The 13753-nt window shown below is 33.7% G+C and overlaps 1 protein-coding gene across 2 annotated transcripts in view; it reads right to left on the bottom strand.

Annotated features, from left to right (window-relative positions):
- LOC145260285 (claspin-like) overlaps nt 1–13753 on the bottom strand; it is a 97660-nt gene that overhangs the window by 69631 nt on the left and 14276 nt on the right. For both annotated transcript variants that reach the window (XM_080118124.1, XM_080118125.1), the window contains exons 6-10: nt 10721–10760; nt 8856–8881; nt 3879–4014; nt 2184–2284; nt 1572–1671 (exon numbers count right to left, since the gene is read on the bottom strand). In XM_080118124.1, coding sequence (XP_079974250.1) covers nt 1572–1671; nt 2184–2284; nt 3879–4014; nt 8856–8881; nt 10721–10760 — 403 coding nt within the window. The remainder of the gene's footprint in view (nt 1–1571; nt 1672–2183; nt 2285–3878; nt 4015–8855; nt 8882–10720; nt 10761–13753) is intronic.

The raw sequence follows: 13753 nt of genomic DNA, 5'->3' as shown, positions 1-13753 counted from the left end.
GAGAGAGAGAGAGAGCGAGAGAGAATGAGAGAGAGCGAGAGAGAGAGAGCGAGAGAGAATGCGAGAGAGCGAGAGCGAGAGAGAATGAGAGAATGAGAGAGAGAATGAGAGAGAGAATGAGAGAATGAGAGAGAGAATGAGAGAATGAGAGAGAGAATGAGAGAAAGAGAGGGAGAATGAGAGAAAGAGAGGGAGAATGAGAGAAAGAGAGGGAGAATGAGAGAAAGAGAGGGAGAATGAGAGAAAGAGAGGGAGAATGAGAGAAAGAGAGGGAGAATGAGAGAAAGAGAGGGAGAATGAAAGAAAGAGAGGGAGAATGAGAGAGAGGGAGAATGAGAGATTGAGAGAGAGAATAAGAGATTGAGAGAGAGAATAAGAGATTGAGAGAGAGAATAAGAGATTGAGAGAGAGAATAAGAGATTGAGAGAGAGAATAAGAGATTGAGAGAGAGAATAAGAGATTGAGAGAGAGAATAAGAGATTGAGAGAGAGAATAAGAGATTGGGAGAGAGAATAAGAGATTGGGAGAGAGAATAAGAGATTGGGAGAGAGAATAAGAGATTGAGAGAGAGAATAAGAGATTGAGAGAGAGAATAAGAGATAGAGAGAGAATAAGAGATAGAGAGAGAGAATAAGAGATAGAGAGAGAGAATAAGAGATAGAGAGAGAGAATAAGAGATAGAGAGAGAGAATAAGAGATAGAGAGAGAGAATAAAAGAGATAGAGAGAGAGAATAAGAGATAGAGAGAGAGAATAAAAGAGATAGAGAGAGAGAATAAAAGAGATAGAGAGAGAGAATAAAAGAGATAAAGAGAGAGAGAATAAAAGAGATAGAGAGAGAGAATAAAAGAGATAGAGAGAGAGAATAAAAGAGATAGAGAGAGAGAATAAAAGAGATAGAGAGAGAGAATAAAAGAGATAGAGAGAGAGAATAAAAGATAGATAGAGAGAGAGAATAAAAGAGATAGAGAGAGAGAATAAAAGAGATAGAGAGAGAGAATAAAAGAGATAGAGAGAGAGAATAAAAGAGATAGAGAGAGAGAATAAAAGAGATAGAGAGAGAGAATAAAAGAGATAGAGAGAGAGAATAAAAGAGATAGAGAGAGAGAATAAAAGAGATAGAGAGAGAGAATAAAAGAGATAGAGAGAGAGAATAAAAGAGATAGAGAGAGAGAATAAAAGAGATAGAGAGAGAGAATAAAAGAGATAGAGAGAGAGAATAAAAGAGATAGAGAGAGAGAATAAAAGAGATAGAGAGAGAGAATAAAAGACAGAGAGAGAGAATAAAAGACATAGAGAGAGAGAATAAAAGACATAGAGAGAGAGAATAAAAGACATAGAGAGAGAGAATAAAAGAGATAGAGAGAGAGAATTAAAGAGATAGAGAGAGAATTAAAGAGATAGAGAGAGAATTAAAGAGATAGAGAGAGAATAAAAGAGATAGAGAGTGAGAGAGAAGGAGAGACAGAGTGAGAGAGAAGGAGAGACAGAGTGAGAGAGAAGGAGAGACAGAGTGAGAGAGAAGGAGAGACAGAGTGAGAGAGAAGGAGAGACAGAGTGAGAACCACTCACCTCTGATTATTCTTTGGGTTTCACTGTGGAGCTGAAGTTTTTCTTCGGCAATGGTCTTGGAGGCTCTGGCTTTCAACTTCTTTGGCTTCTTACTTGCCCCCTACAATGGGCGAATATAAAGAAATGATACGAAATATATAACACGTATTGCATCTAAAATAGGAAACAATTATTTTAACTTCAAGAAATGTAATACACTTTCAGGATTCTTTGATAACATTGAAATACTAATTTAAATAAACACTTTACATCAAAGTGGCACTGTGCTTTGTTTGGGGTGAAAATGTAATGAAAGTTGGTTGGTTGGTTGTTTTTTGTTTTACGGCATATCAACCCTTTGGTGCTTGGCTGCAAGCGGCGACTGTTCCCATTTGCTTTAAGTGCAAAGACAACCAATCAAGGAGTATTTCAATCCAATCAGCACCAAGCATTTAAACCAAGTAGACATTGAATGTTTCAGGGATTTCTCCAGCATTGTTGTTGTTGTTGGAAAAGAGGTTTTACATAAACATGTCTGCAACTTAATTGATACCTTGCAAACTTTTTGCTAAAGATTTTGTAGGGATTTTTTGTAAAATCGAAACTACTCACAACAAGATACTTTTTACTTACCTTCTTCAAGAGAGCCTTTAATTTAGCACTCAAATTATCTGTGTTGATTCCTTCATCATCAGTTTCTTTCTCGTCACTTTGATTATCATCTGTGTTAACGTCTGTTTATGAAAAAAAAATTTTTTTTTTTTTTTTTTAATCCCAAATACACACACAAATACAAATGACAAAAAGATAAAATAAATCTGGTAATAAAGATATAATAAATTTAATTTTCTGTAGGGAAGGAAGATGAACAATTTATTATATCCTCCAAAATTACAGATCTCATTTTTTACTACTTAGCTTTTTTCTCTTGAAAAAGGCCACGCAAGTAACATTCAGGTTTTCAGTGTTACCATTTTAATATATAAGCCGTGTTACAGCGAAACAGTTTGGATAATTATTTAAGCCCTCCTACTTGCTTACCTGTACCTAGTGGCATTCACCCGGAATAGGTTAAGTCAACTTCAATGATGTTAACCACATCTCACGTCAAAGCCATCAACCCCTATCGGTCGACAGCAGAATCAATAGCAGGATCCAATCATTCACATTTCCAGCGACAGACACTAAAAAACACGAGGACCAGACATGATCTCCATATTTGCTTTTACTGTCATGAGTCAAGTCTTAAGTTGGTCACCTTCGTACTTCTTCCAACCAGTAGATGTAATGGGTGCCACTAATTGTCAGATGAACTCCTACCCCGGCCAATACAGCATGTGACCAAACCACTGGAGTTTCTTGGATTGAGCACCATCGTAAATGATTTCATCCACTGCTTGCTTAGCATACTGTGAAGCTGTTTGTAAATATACAAACAAATCGAGCACTGTAAACGCGGCAATTAAATGTTTATATAAACAAACATTGTATGGTATCATTTGCGGGCACATATTCCATGAGCCACAAAATAGAACTTCCATCAACTAGATGGTTGTAGATTCGATCCCTGGTTTGAAATGGAATCATGTCACCTTTTCTAGGACAACAATTTTTGTTTCACCATATATATATATTAGCAAGGTATCAAAAATGGCAATTAAGCTGCACCTTCCATCCCCCGTAGGAAATTTTTCAGCTAAGTGGCTGAATACATACAAATCAATGCTTTAGTTTATTTTATTGTATAGCAACATTTTTTTTAGGTATAATGGCATAGCATCATACTGATTGGTAAACAATCCATTACATATGATCGAAGACAAGTTGCTATTTTATCGGAGGGGAGAAGGGTGCAGCTTTATGCCTTAACTGTATTGAATCATAAATGAACAGAATGGATGGTCAAGTCAACACCTCATCAGAATGGTGTAAATCTATTCATGTACAAATATGTACATCCTTCAAAAATGAATCATGCTGATCAAATGCTCACACTCATCACAGTCATATGAAAATAACGACTTGGTGAAAGTAACAAAAAGAAATAAAACGTCTCAAATTGGAAAGTTTTTTTTTTACATTTCATTATGGAAACAGGGTGATGGATTTATTTCTGAATTAAATTCAATCTGTGTTGATTTGTTATCATTTTCCTGAATACTTGAAATGATTTTGTTTGTTGTTTTTACTCACTAAATTTTGTGTGACAGGATGGATATATATTCATTTCCAATAAATACAGACTGGACTTTACTATATAAAGAATAGAGAATGTTTGCACTATAATTCTAAAACTGCAAGACCAATTCTTATGACAAGAAAATTTACCTTTTGAAGGTGAATTGGATTTAGAGTCAAAGCCATTTTTGAAAGGTGTATCAGAATCAGAGTCCTCATTCCCTTTCGAAGGCGAATCGGAATCAGAGTCGGTGCCTTTTGAATCAAAGATGTCAGAATCAAGAAGCTAAAATAAAAATAAAATAAAGTTAAAAAAATATTTTAACCATTGTGAAAAATTAAAAATGAAATGAAAAACATTAGGAGGGTGGGTAAAATAAAATAATTTGTTTAGATAAACTAAATACCCAAAATAATTTTCAAATGTTTAATAAATAACAATACTTCTTAGCTCTTAAAAAAAAAAAATGGACAAAAGTTATAGCCCATTGATTTAGAATAAGTGCATTATGCCAAACTGATGGTTAAATATGTGCTGATTTTTTAACACTAAATAATGATCCCTAACTCCATTGAACGGATTTTTTTTTTTTTTTTTTTTTTACACAATGATCACCACTTATCAAGGCTCGGAAGCCACTCAGGGATAAGGGTTATTGCAAGTACATTACGTTGGTGTGAAGATTTGATGAAGTGTTTACTTAAGGGGACAGTTCATTAAGAATTTGTTAACGTTGGACTTGAAGACATCCAAGTTGTAGTCAGGTGGGAAGCAGGCAGACGGAACAGAGTTCCACAGGCATGCAGTTCTAAGAAAGAAGCTTTGTTCATGGAATCCACGTTTTGATTTAGGCACAGATATAGAGTGGGGGAAATTTTTCACAGTGGATTCAGCTAGACGGGTGTTTTTCGTGAAAGATTGGCGAGGGGGGACCAGAGATTGGAGTTCAGATGAGCACCTGCCATGGAAATAACGATAAAACAAGGATAGGCTCGCAACGTCTCTTCTGTGGGAGAGAGGTTGCAGGGTAGAGAAAAGGGCATCCCCCACTAAGCCACGAAGTCTATTTTGTACTCTGTCAAGGCAGGATAGGCTGTTTTTTGCAGCTCCTGCCCAGATATGGCAACAGTATTCCATCCTTGATACTATAATACTAAATTCACTGCACCTTATCATAAAGGTTTATACAAAATCTCAGCCAGATCAGCTTAGTAGTTTCAAAAAAAAAAAAAAAAAATAGAACAGACACACAGAGAAAAAATATATTTAAATAAATATTAATAATTATCTTTATACCTACAGACACTAGGGTTTCATTCTTACATAATCATCAATGTAGGAAATGATAATTACTGCTGGGTGGAAGATTCAAACTAGTCACAAAGTCACCTCAGTTTATAGGCTAGCATTTTATCTCAAGGCCACCAGCATTTAACACAATTGAAGGAAATTAAGTGCCTATAAATGACAAATTAGCAGGCATACAGTCAGAAATTATTCAATGACCAAGAATCGGAAATGTTATATTATATATAAATAAAATTGTAGGTTTTATATTTAAATTTTTTGCAGTAAAATATAGAATTTTAAATCAAAAATATTATTTGAACAAGGAATACATATTTAAAGTTCTTACCTTAATCCATGGATTTTCAATGTAAAATAATAAATTTTTGTTTTAAAAATTCTACATTTACTGTAAAAAATGTAAAAATAAATCCTACAATTTTTACTCTGCTCTATCTTGTATATTGAGCTATTTTATTTGGCTGAGATTGTCTCATATAAAAATATTTCTGCCAAACAATATTTTGTAAGATTGCAAACCACAAGATTAATTAATCTGTGATTTACTTCATCTCATTGTTTGGATATATAAGATTGTTGATTTTTTTTTTTTTTTTTTTTTTTTTTTCCTTCTTTCTTTTTGCATCCCGAGTGCTTTTTAAGAGAAGTTATTTGCCCTTTATTTAAATTCTAGTCGCCATCTCTCCATTTGGGACGTATTATTTGTATTTATTAATTTTTTTTTTTTTTTTTTTTACACACACAGTGGTCACCACTTATCAAGGCCCGGAAGCCACTCAGGGATAAGGGTTATTGCAAGTACATTACGTTAGTGTGGAGATTTGATGAAGATTTTGATTTAATTTATAATTTAATATTTATTTAAATTTTTATTTATTTTTTTTTAAATATTATATTTAATAAGTTACATATTTTTAATATGTAACTTACCTTTATGCACATAAAAATATTTAAATAATAAATTATATATATAAGTAGGAGCATTATATACAAAATAAAAGTTTAAAGTTCAAAATTTATATAAGAACTGTCCACATAAACTGTGGTGCAATGGTTACAGGCTTAAGTGTGTCTTTTGGAGACTGAAGGTTCAATCCTTATCAGATTGGATAATAACTAAGAATAATATAACTAAAAGTTTTGCTTAGTCATTGCTGATGAAATGAGAAGAATTAATAACATGGATTAAATAAGCGATTCAATTAGGTACAAGAGAAATTCTGTATCGATTCTTAAGTTTGAAAAAAAAAAAAATGCACCAAGCAGACGTTACATCGGCTGGAATGTTAATGAGATTAATAATCTGAATTATCCAAATAATACAATGAAAATGTTTTTTTTGATAAAAATACTTTGGTTTAGTCTTGGAAATTTTTTTGACATCCTTTAGAAAAAATAAATTTTAGTGCTTAACATAACACATACTACAGTAAATATGATTCTACTTTTATGTTATGACAACTATATTGTGTAAAAAAAAATAAATAAATAAATAAAATTATATATATTATATATGTTTAGTGAAAACAAATTTGCAGGTATAATTTTCCAAATTTTCTCATTTCTTGTTTACATGAAAAATGACAAATAGGTACAAGTCCAGCGTTCAACCCAATCAAAAATACAGAAAAATCCTTATGATGTACGTACCTGTCACAGAACGAAGATATATTCCAAAAATCACGTAACCTAATCAAGTAGTTCTTTTAACTAAGAAAATCAAATTTTAGGACGAAGTGAGACATATCTTTAACTGCCATCTATATATATATACATATATATATATATAAAGTAGTGTGTGTGTGTGTGTGTGTGTGTGTGTGTGTGTGTGTGTGTGTGTGTGTGTGAGTGAGAGAGAGAGAGAGAGAGAGAGAGAGAGAGACTCTCCTCAGCCCACACCACTGGACCGATCATGACCAAAATTGGCATGAAGATGGTCCTCACCTAGGGATGGTGCACACCATTTTTCAAGGTCAAAGGTTAAGGTCATATTTGATGCGGCTTTTCATAAACTCCCCCACCTAGGGATGGTGCACACTAAGTTGGGGTTCATCATTATCCCAGAGGCCGTCACTATGGCACCAGCCAATTTCTCCGTGAATTTGAATCAGATCACACTTCTCTTTCAAGTCCATAGTTGGATTTCAGTCACTTCAGGAGGTAGTTAAAAAAGCTTTTTAAACACCTTAAGCAATAGTTGCTCTTACAATATCCACTTACTGCAAGGGTGCCCACGAAGCAGGTACCCAAGCATACAACAAAGTCCTGCGTGAAGCAAGAGCATCTTCGCTAGTGTTTAATAAAAGATACAATTTAAACTATTGTGATCAAGATCAGCTTTGTAATGACTACAATTTAGTATTAAAATCGCTAAAGTGTTTGGGAAACATTTAGTACCGTATATAATCGCATACATAGATGTGTTAAAACTGCATCCAATATTTGCACTTTTCGCTATTCACGGGATAGGACGGGTAATTCTGTGAAAAAAAAAAAATTTATGTAACTTTTGAAATAGGAGATTTTTGTTCTGTAACAGGTAAATACATCAAAGATACTTCTGTATTTTTGCCATTTGTTTTGTTCTGTACTTGCATCAACAAATTTTAGTAAACATGCAAGAAAAGACAACTCTGAAAAAACTAAATCATAGTTAAGAATTCAAAATGGCACCTGCCAGGTTTGACTCATCAGTTAGGAAAATTTTTAATTTCTTTTCTGCACAATAACTAACATGCATGACATCTCAAGAAATAGTTTTTAAGAGTCAACTTTTTAAACTTAAAGAAAAAAAAAATTCTCAAAAGATTATTAAATCATTTCTCTCTGATAGGTTAGATGTCCTTTTCTCTTCTCTGCAATCTATCTCACAGAAGAGATGTTGCAAGTTTGTCTCTGCTTTATCATTATTTTCATGGAAAGTGCTTGACTGAGCTTCAATCTATGGTCCCCCCTTCGCCAAACTTTCACAAGAAACACTCGTCTAGCTGAAAACACTATCAATATTTCCCCCCACTCTGTATCTGTGCCTAAACCTAAACGTAGATTCCATGAACAAAGCTTCTTAGAACTGCACGCCTGTGGAATTGTCTTCTGTTTTCCAGCTAACTACAATCTGATTGTCTTCAAGTCCAATGTAAACAAGTTCTTGAGCTGTTCCACTTAAGTTAACAAATTTACCGAATTTCCATTACTAACAATTACTATATTGTCCAATTGAATACTGTACACTCCTAACCCTTATTCTCGAGTGGTCTCTGGACCTTGATAAGTGGTTATGCCTATGTAAAAAAAAAAAAAAAAAAACCTCTTTCTCACAGAAGAGACATTGTGAGCATGTTTCTGCTTTATCGTTATTTTCTTGGCAAGTGCTCGTCTGGCCTCCAATCTATGGTCCTTCCCCTGTCCTGACTTTCATGAAAAACACTCATCTAGCTAAAACTACTACCAATAATTTCCCCCACTCTTTATCTGTGCCTAAACCTAAATGTATATTCCATGAACAAAGCTTCTTTCTTAGAACTGCACGCCTATGGAACTCTATTCCGGTTTCCTGCTTTCCAACTGACTACAATATGGTTGTCTTCAAGTCCAAGTGAACAAGTTCTTCATGAGCCGTCCCCTTATGTAATTCAATTTACTAAATTTCCACTACTAACGATTACTATGACATGTTCCCCATGATCACTTGTACACTCATTAACCCTTATCCTCGAGTGGCTTCTGGACCTTGATAAGTGGTGACACCTTTATATAAAAACAATGAATTGTTTTAAATTAGAAAATTAATAAAATATTTTTTAAAAAAATCTACAAACCAAATCTTTTCTAGAAAAGTCATCACCTAAAAAAAAAAACAAAAAAAAACCGAAAAAGCATAAATATTTCAAAGTAAAATCAAGCAATATTTTTTCTATTTCAAACGACAGTACGTAATATTTGAAAAATGAAAACATCAGACATTGAATTGATTAAATGGTTAACCTTTTAACAGAATCTAAATTAAATTATCTTTTTACATTTTTGTTTTTTCAATTTTATAGTCTTAAGATTATCTGTTTAAAAAGCTGACAGCAAAATACAAGTGTTTCCATCAAGCACTCCAAATTTTCGGAAGTGAAAAGGTGATTTGTTTAAACACTATTTGAAGAGTAGGAAGCAGATCTTTAGCTTACTTTTGCCAGCCTCATAACTATTGGCCTCCCCTTACATTATCCCTTTTTGTCCTCACATTCCATGAATGAGGTTTCTGACAAAAGGAGAAAAGTTATATTTTTTTCGGTTGGTTGTTGTTGAGAGAGAGTGGTATACAGTGATTTCCAATCATTTAATAATAGTCATTGTTATTTGACTGCCGATCTATCCATCTCATAAACCTTGATTAGCTTTTGGCCTTTCATATTTGATAATTGGGAAAATAAAATTAAAGAATATATCTATAACAGTGAAATTGTCTGTCTGTGTACATTACCCTACAAAACTACTGTCAATTTTCAGTCTACAGACTCGATATTTCACATAAGTATTAAGATTTGGGAAAATCTTTTTAATTGATCTTCGGACAAAAATTTGGCTGTTAAGAGGTCAAAGTTCGATTTGACTTTTGAAAACTCTACTAAACTCCTCTGCCAATTTTAGGTCTATAAATTTTAGATGTAGGCTACTTGGACATGGATCAAACTTTTTAATTTGATTTAAGCCCAAAACAAATTTTAAGTGGTCAAAATTGGGGTCAAAGTTAAAAAGAATTAGACCTCTGCTGTCTACCAAATTACTCAGCCAATTTTTGGTCTAAACATTTGAAATTTTACATAAAGTGTATTCAGACATAGGGCAAGCTTTTTAATCGGTTTTTGGCTGAAATTTTGGCTGCCAGGGGGATCAAAGTTAAAAAGATTTTACCTTTGCAGTCTCTAGGAAACTATTCATTTGAAATTTTACATAAACAGTAATCAGACATGCAGCAAGCGTTTTAATCAGTTTTTGGGTGAAAATTTGGCTGGCAAGAGGTCAAAGCTTACAGAATGGACCTTTTCAGACTTCACTAATCTTGGGTCTAAACACTTGAAATTTTAGATGTAGGTTTCCAGGACATGAGTCAAAGTTTTTAATATATATATATATATATATATATATATATATACCCTGGGTTGATTAGACCAGCTCTTTTCAACAAGTTCACCATTGATTGAGATTGTCGGATTGACTTCCTCATCTTGGTTGTTATAGTCACGTTTCAGCCGTTTTGCCCTCCAGCCTTCATCAGGTGTTTTGTATCAAACTGGGGAACCGTTTGTTAGGAGTCTCGAACCCAACCCTTTATTATTATTATTACGGGGGTACCGTGTTCGGACTCCAGCTAGGCTCTGGGACATAGTTGCTGATTCTCTGTTTTGAATGTTACTTTTCACTGCCTTCGTTCAGGATTGACACTGGGACATATGGCCGAGTGGTCCTAGACGTTGTATCAAAGTTTACAGTTACCCAAAGGTGCTGAGTTCAATCCGATACAAAACACCTGATGAAGGCTGGAGGGCAAAACGGCCGAAACGTGACTATAACAACCAAGATGAGGAAGTCGGTCCGATAATCTCAATCAATGAAAACATCTCATCTCAAAAATACAGACAATTACTAAGTTCACCATTTCCTAAATACTGGCAAGAGAGAGAGAAATACTTACCAGTGTCTTGCAAACTTTTTGAAGAATTTTGAGAGTTTTTCTGAAAAAGATGAGAATAGTCGTCTGAATAATGAAAACAATATCGTAATGAATTCATTGATTGCTCTCTTTTCTAGCATATCAAAGCTTTTATGGAATTTTTAATGTTAACAGATCATATAAATTAAATTTGAAAAGTAAAAATAAAAAATAAAATGGAAAGTATTAATAGCTATTCTCTATCTATATAAGAGCCAGGTACATCCAAGGATGGAATACTGTTGCCACATCTGGGCAGGAGCTGCTAGAAAGGACTTGTCCTGCCTTGATAGAGTTCAAAATAGACTTCGTAGCCTCGTAGATATCCTTTTCTCCTCCTTGCAACCTCTATCTCACAGAAGAGATGTTGCGAGTTTGTCTCTGATGTATCGTTATTTTCATGGAAAGTGTTCAACTGAGCTTCAACCTATGGTCCCCCCTCGTCAAACTTTCACAAGAAACACTCGTCTAGCTGTAAACACTATCAATAATTTCCCCCACTCTTTATCTGTGCCTAAACCTAAACGTAGATTCCATGAACAAAGCTTCTTTCTTAGAACTGCACGCCTGTGGAATTGTCTTCCGTTTTCCTGCTTTCCGGCTGACTACAATATGGTTGTCTTCAAGTCTAAAGTAAATAAGTTCTTGATGAGCCGTTCCATATAAGTTATCAAATTTACCAAATTTTCATTACTAATGATTACTATATTGTCCAATTTCTACTGTACACTCTTTAACCCTTATCCTTGAGTGGCCTCTGGGCCTTGATAATGTGGTGATGCCTATGTAAAAAAAAAAAAAAAAAAAAAAAGATACACTATTTTGTCTGCAAATTACTTAAATAAATTACTCAAATATATATTTTTTTAATTGTAGCGAGTGTCAGTTTAGTTTTAGTAAGCTGAAAAGGTGAACAGACAAGTTATATACTGATCTTTCCCCCATGGACGTAATTCCTGGAGGGATGATAAACAGAATAAATAGTACACTACCCACCTTGAAAGAAGGAGAAGGTAGTCCCTGGGAAGATGGTCTCATGATAACAGAATAGAGCCCCGCCTTTTAAAATAGGGAGATAATTCCTGGGAGGACAATCTTATGGGAAATGAACTGATACTACGCTACCCACACTCATTAAATAATATAATAGATAAAAACCGTTTTTTTTTTTTTTCATTTATAATCATAACATTATTTTTTTGGTTCCTTAGTGAAGACCTTTTTTATTCCAATAAAAATTTGCATATATTTTCACAAAATATTCGCATAAAATACGCCCACAAAATATTTGCATATAAATACGTCCACAAAAAAAATTAAATTTACAACAACTTTGGGTTATCTTCAGCAGTACGGCCTTCTAGTGTAAATGTGGTATTCTGGTAACTGAGATGATTCTAGTTAAGTGTATGATAGACATTTTTATCACTTTAGACCAGAGATGAGTAGCAAAACTCATTTTCTCAACATTTCTGATGGCCTTGTGCCTAATGTGGTTTAAATGTAATGTTTTTATATTTTCTGCAAATAAATAATCAAACCGTAGTATCTGTACTCAGTAACCAAGCGATAAACGTTTTACTATCGACTGAACTATTGCGTATATAAGAAAATATGACAGTGCAAATTACAAATGTTGTTACAGAATATTAATTTATCAGAATTTTTTAAAAAAATAAATATGCCAATGAACAATACCTAAATTTGTTTAATAGTCTGCAGATTACTATGTATACAGCATTTCAAAATTGTATGTTGTATCATAGAATTAAATAAGTACAACATGTTTCCATGTTAACATACTTAGGACTTGATGGGAAAATCTTTCGTATTTATTCATTTCAAGTGAGGGGGGGGGTCATCTGGGATGCCTCAAAACGGACTATACTAGAAAGTTTTAAATCTTTCCAGATCATATTCTCTTCACCATGCCGACCCAATCAAAGATGGTAAGCCTCTGATCCACTCTCAAGTAGCGCATTTTTTGGCACCAGACATTTATAATGTTAGGACCCTACACAAACCAAACTGTTAGTTGGCTCCTGCCAAAACCAATTTATATTAAGTGGCAAATCGATTTCTCTTCTGCCATTTTCTTTGATTTTATTCACTGCTTTCTTTTTGATGTTCCCAAATCATTCTTCTAAAATGTACTTAAAATTTCATTGCTGGATATATTGAACCCAACTTGGAAGGACTGAGCACGGTGATGCGCGTTTTGATCCTGCTTTTCATGTGTCTCACCAGAGGAATCTCCTGTGCACTGTAGTTGATCAATACACGCTTTACATTTCATTTTTGTCTGATGTATCTTTAGGCCGTGTATATTTTTACATTTCCTGACGCAGCAGCAGGTCAAACTCATTAATTGTTGTAGCAATGTATGGTTCGCATGGAATATTAGCTGGACGCCTGGCATTGCCCAGGCATACAATACGACTAAACATGACATTTTAATTTATGCAAATTGCGTACGTATTATAGAATCAATCCTTTATTGAATATTAGAAGGAATAGTTTGCCCAGTGAATTAGCAAAAAAAAAAAAAAAAATTAAAGAAATAATAATGTCGTTCATCAAATTCCGTCTGTGTTTGTTTACAATATCACGTCAGTTAATATTTGGCCCTTAACAAGCTTAAAAATAGTTTTTCTTTTCTTATAGATAAAAAAGAACTTTTACAGGGAGATATTTTATGTTACATCGACCAGGGTTTCAGTGCAACGTAAAATATTCCCCTGTAAAAATTCTTTTTTATCTGTAAGAAAAGAAAAACTATTTTTAATATTTAATTTTTTTGATTTTCAATACTTATCATATGAATTTCTGTACAAAACATATCTAAGAACACTGCCAGGCATATAAATTAGTTTTGTGTGAAATTTGCAAAAGATAGGCTCAGCTGTTTCGGAACCTATGAGGGAGGAACTCACACACACACACACACACACCAAAGTGATTTTTATATAATAGAGATATGTACTATTAAGGATCTTATTCTCCCCTTTAATCTTT

Source organism: Euprymna scolopes, chromosome 36, assembly GCF_053919585.1.
Source record: "Euprymna scolopes isolate OS-2025 chromosome 36, ASM5391958v1, whole genome shotgun sequence".
Classification (NCBI taxonomy): domain Eukaryota; kingdom Metazoa; phylum Mollusca; class Cephalopoda; order Sepiida; family Sepiolidae; genus Euprymna; species Euprymna scolopes.
Note: the sequence above shows the minus strand (reverse complement) of the source record. Positions and strands in the feature narration are given on the sequence as shown.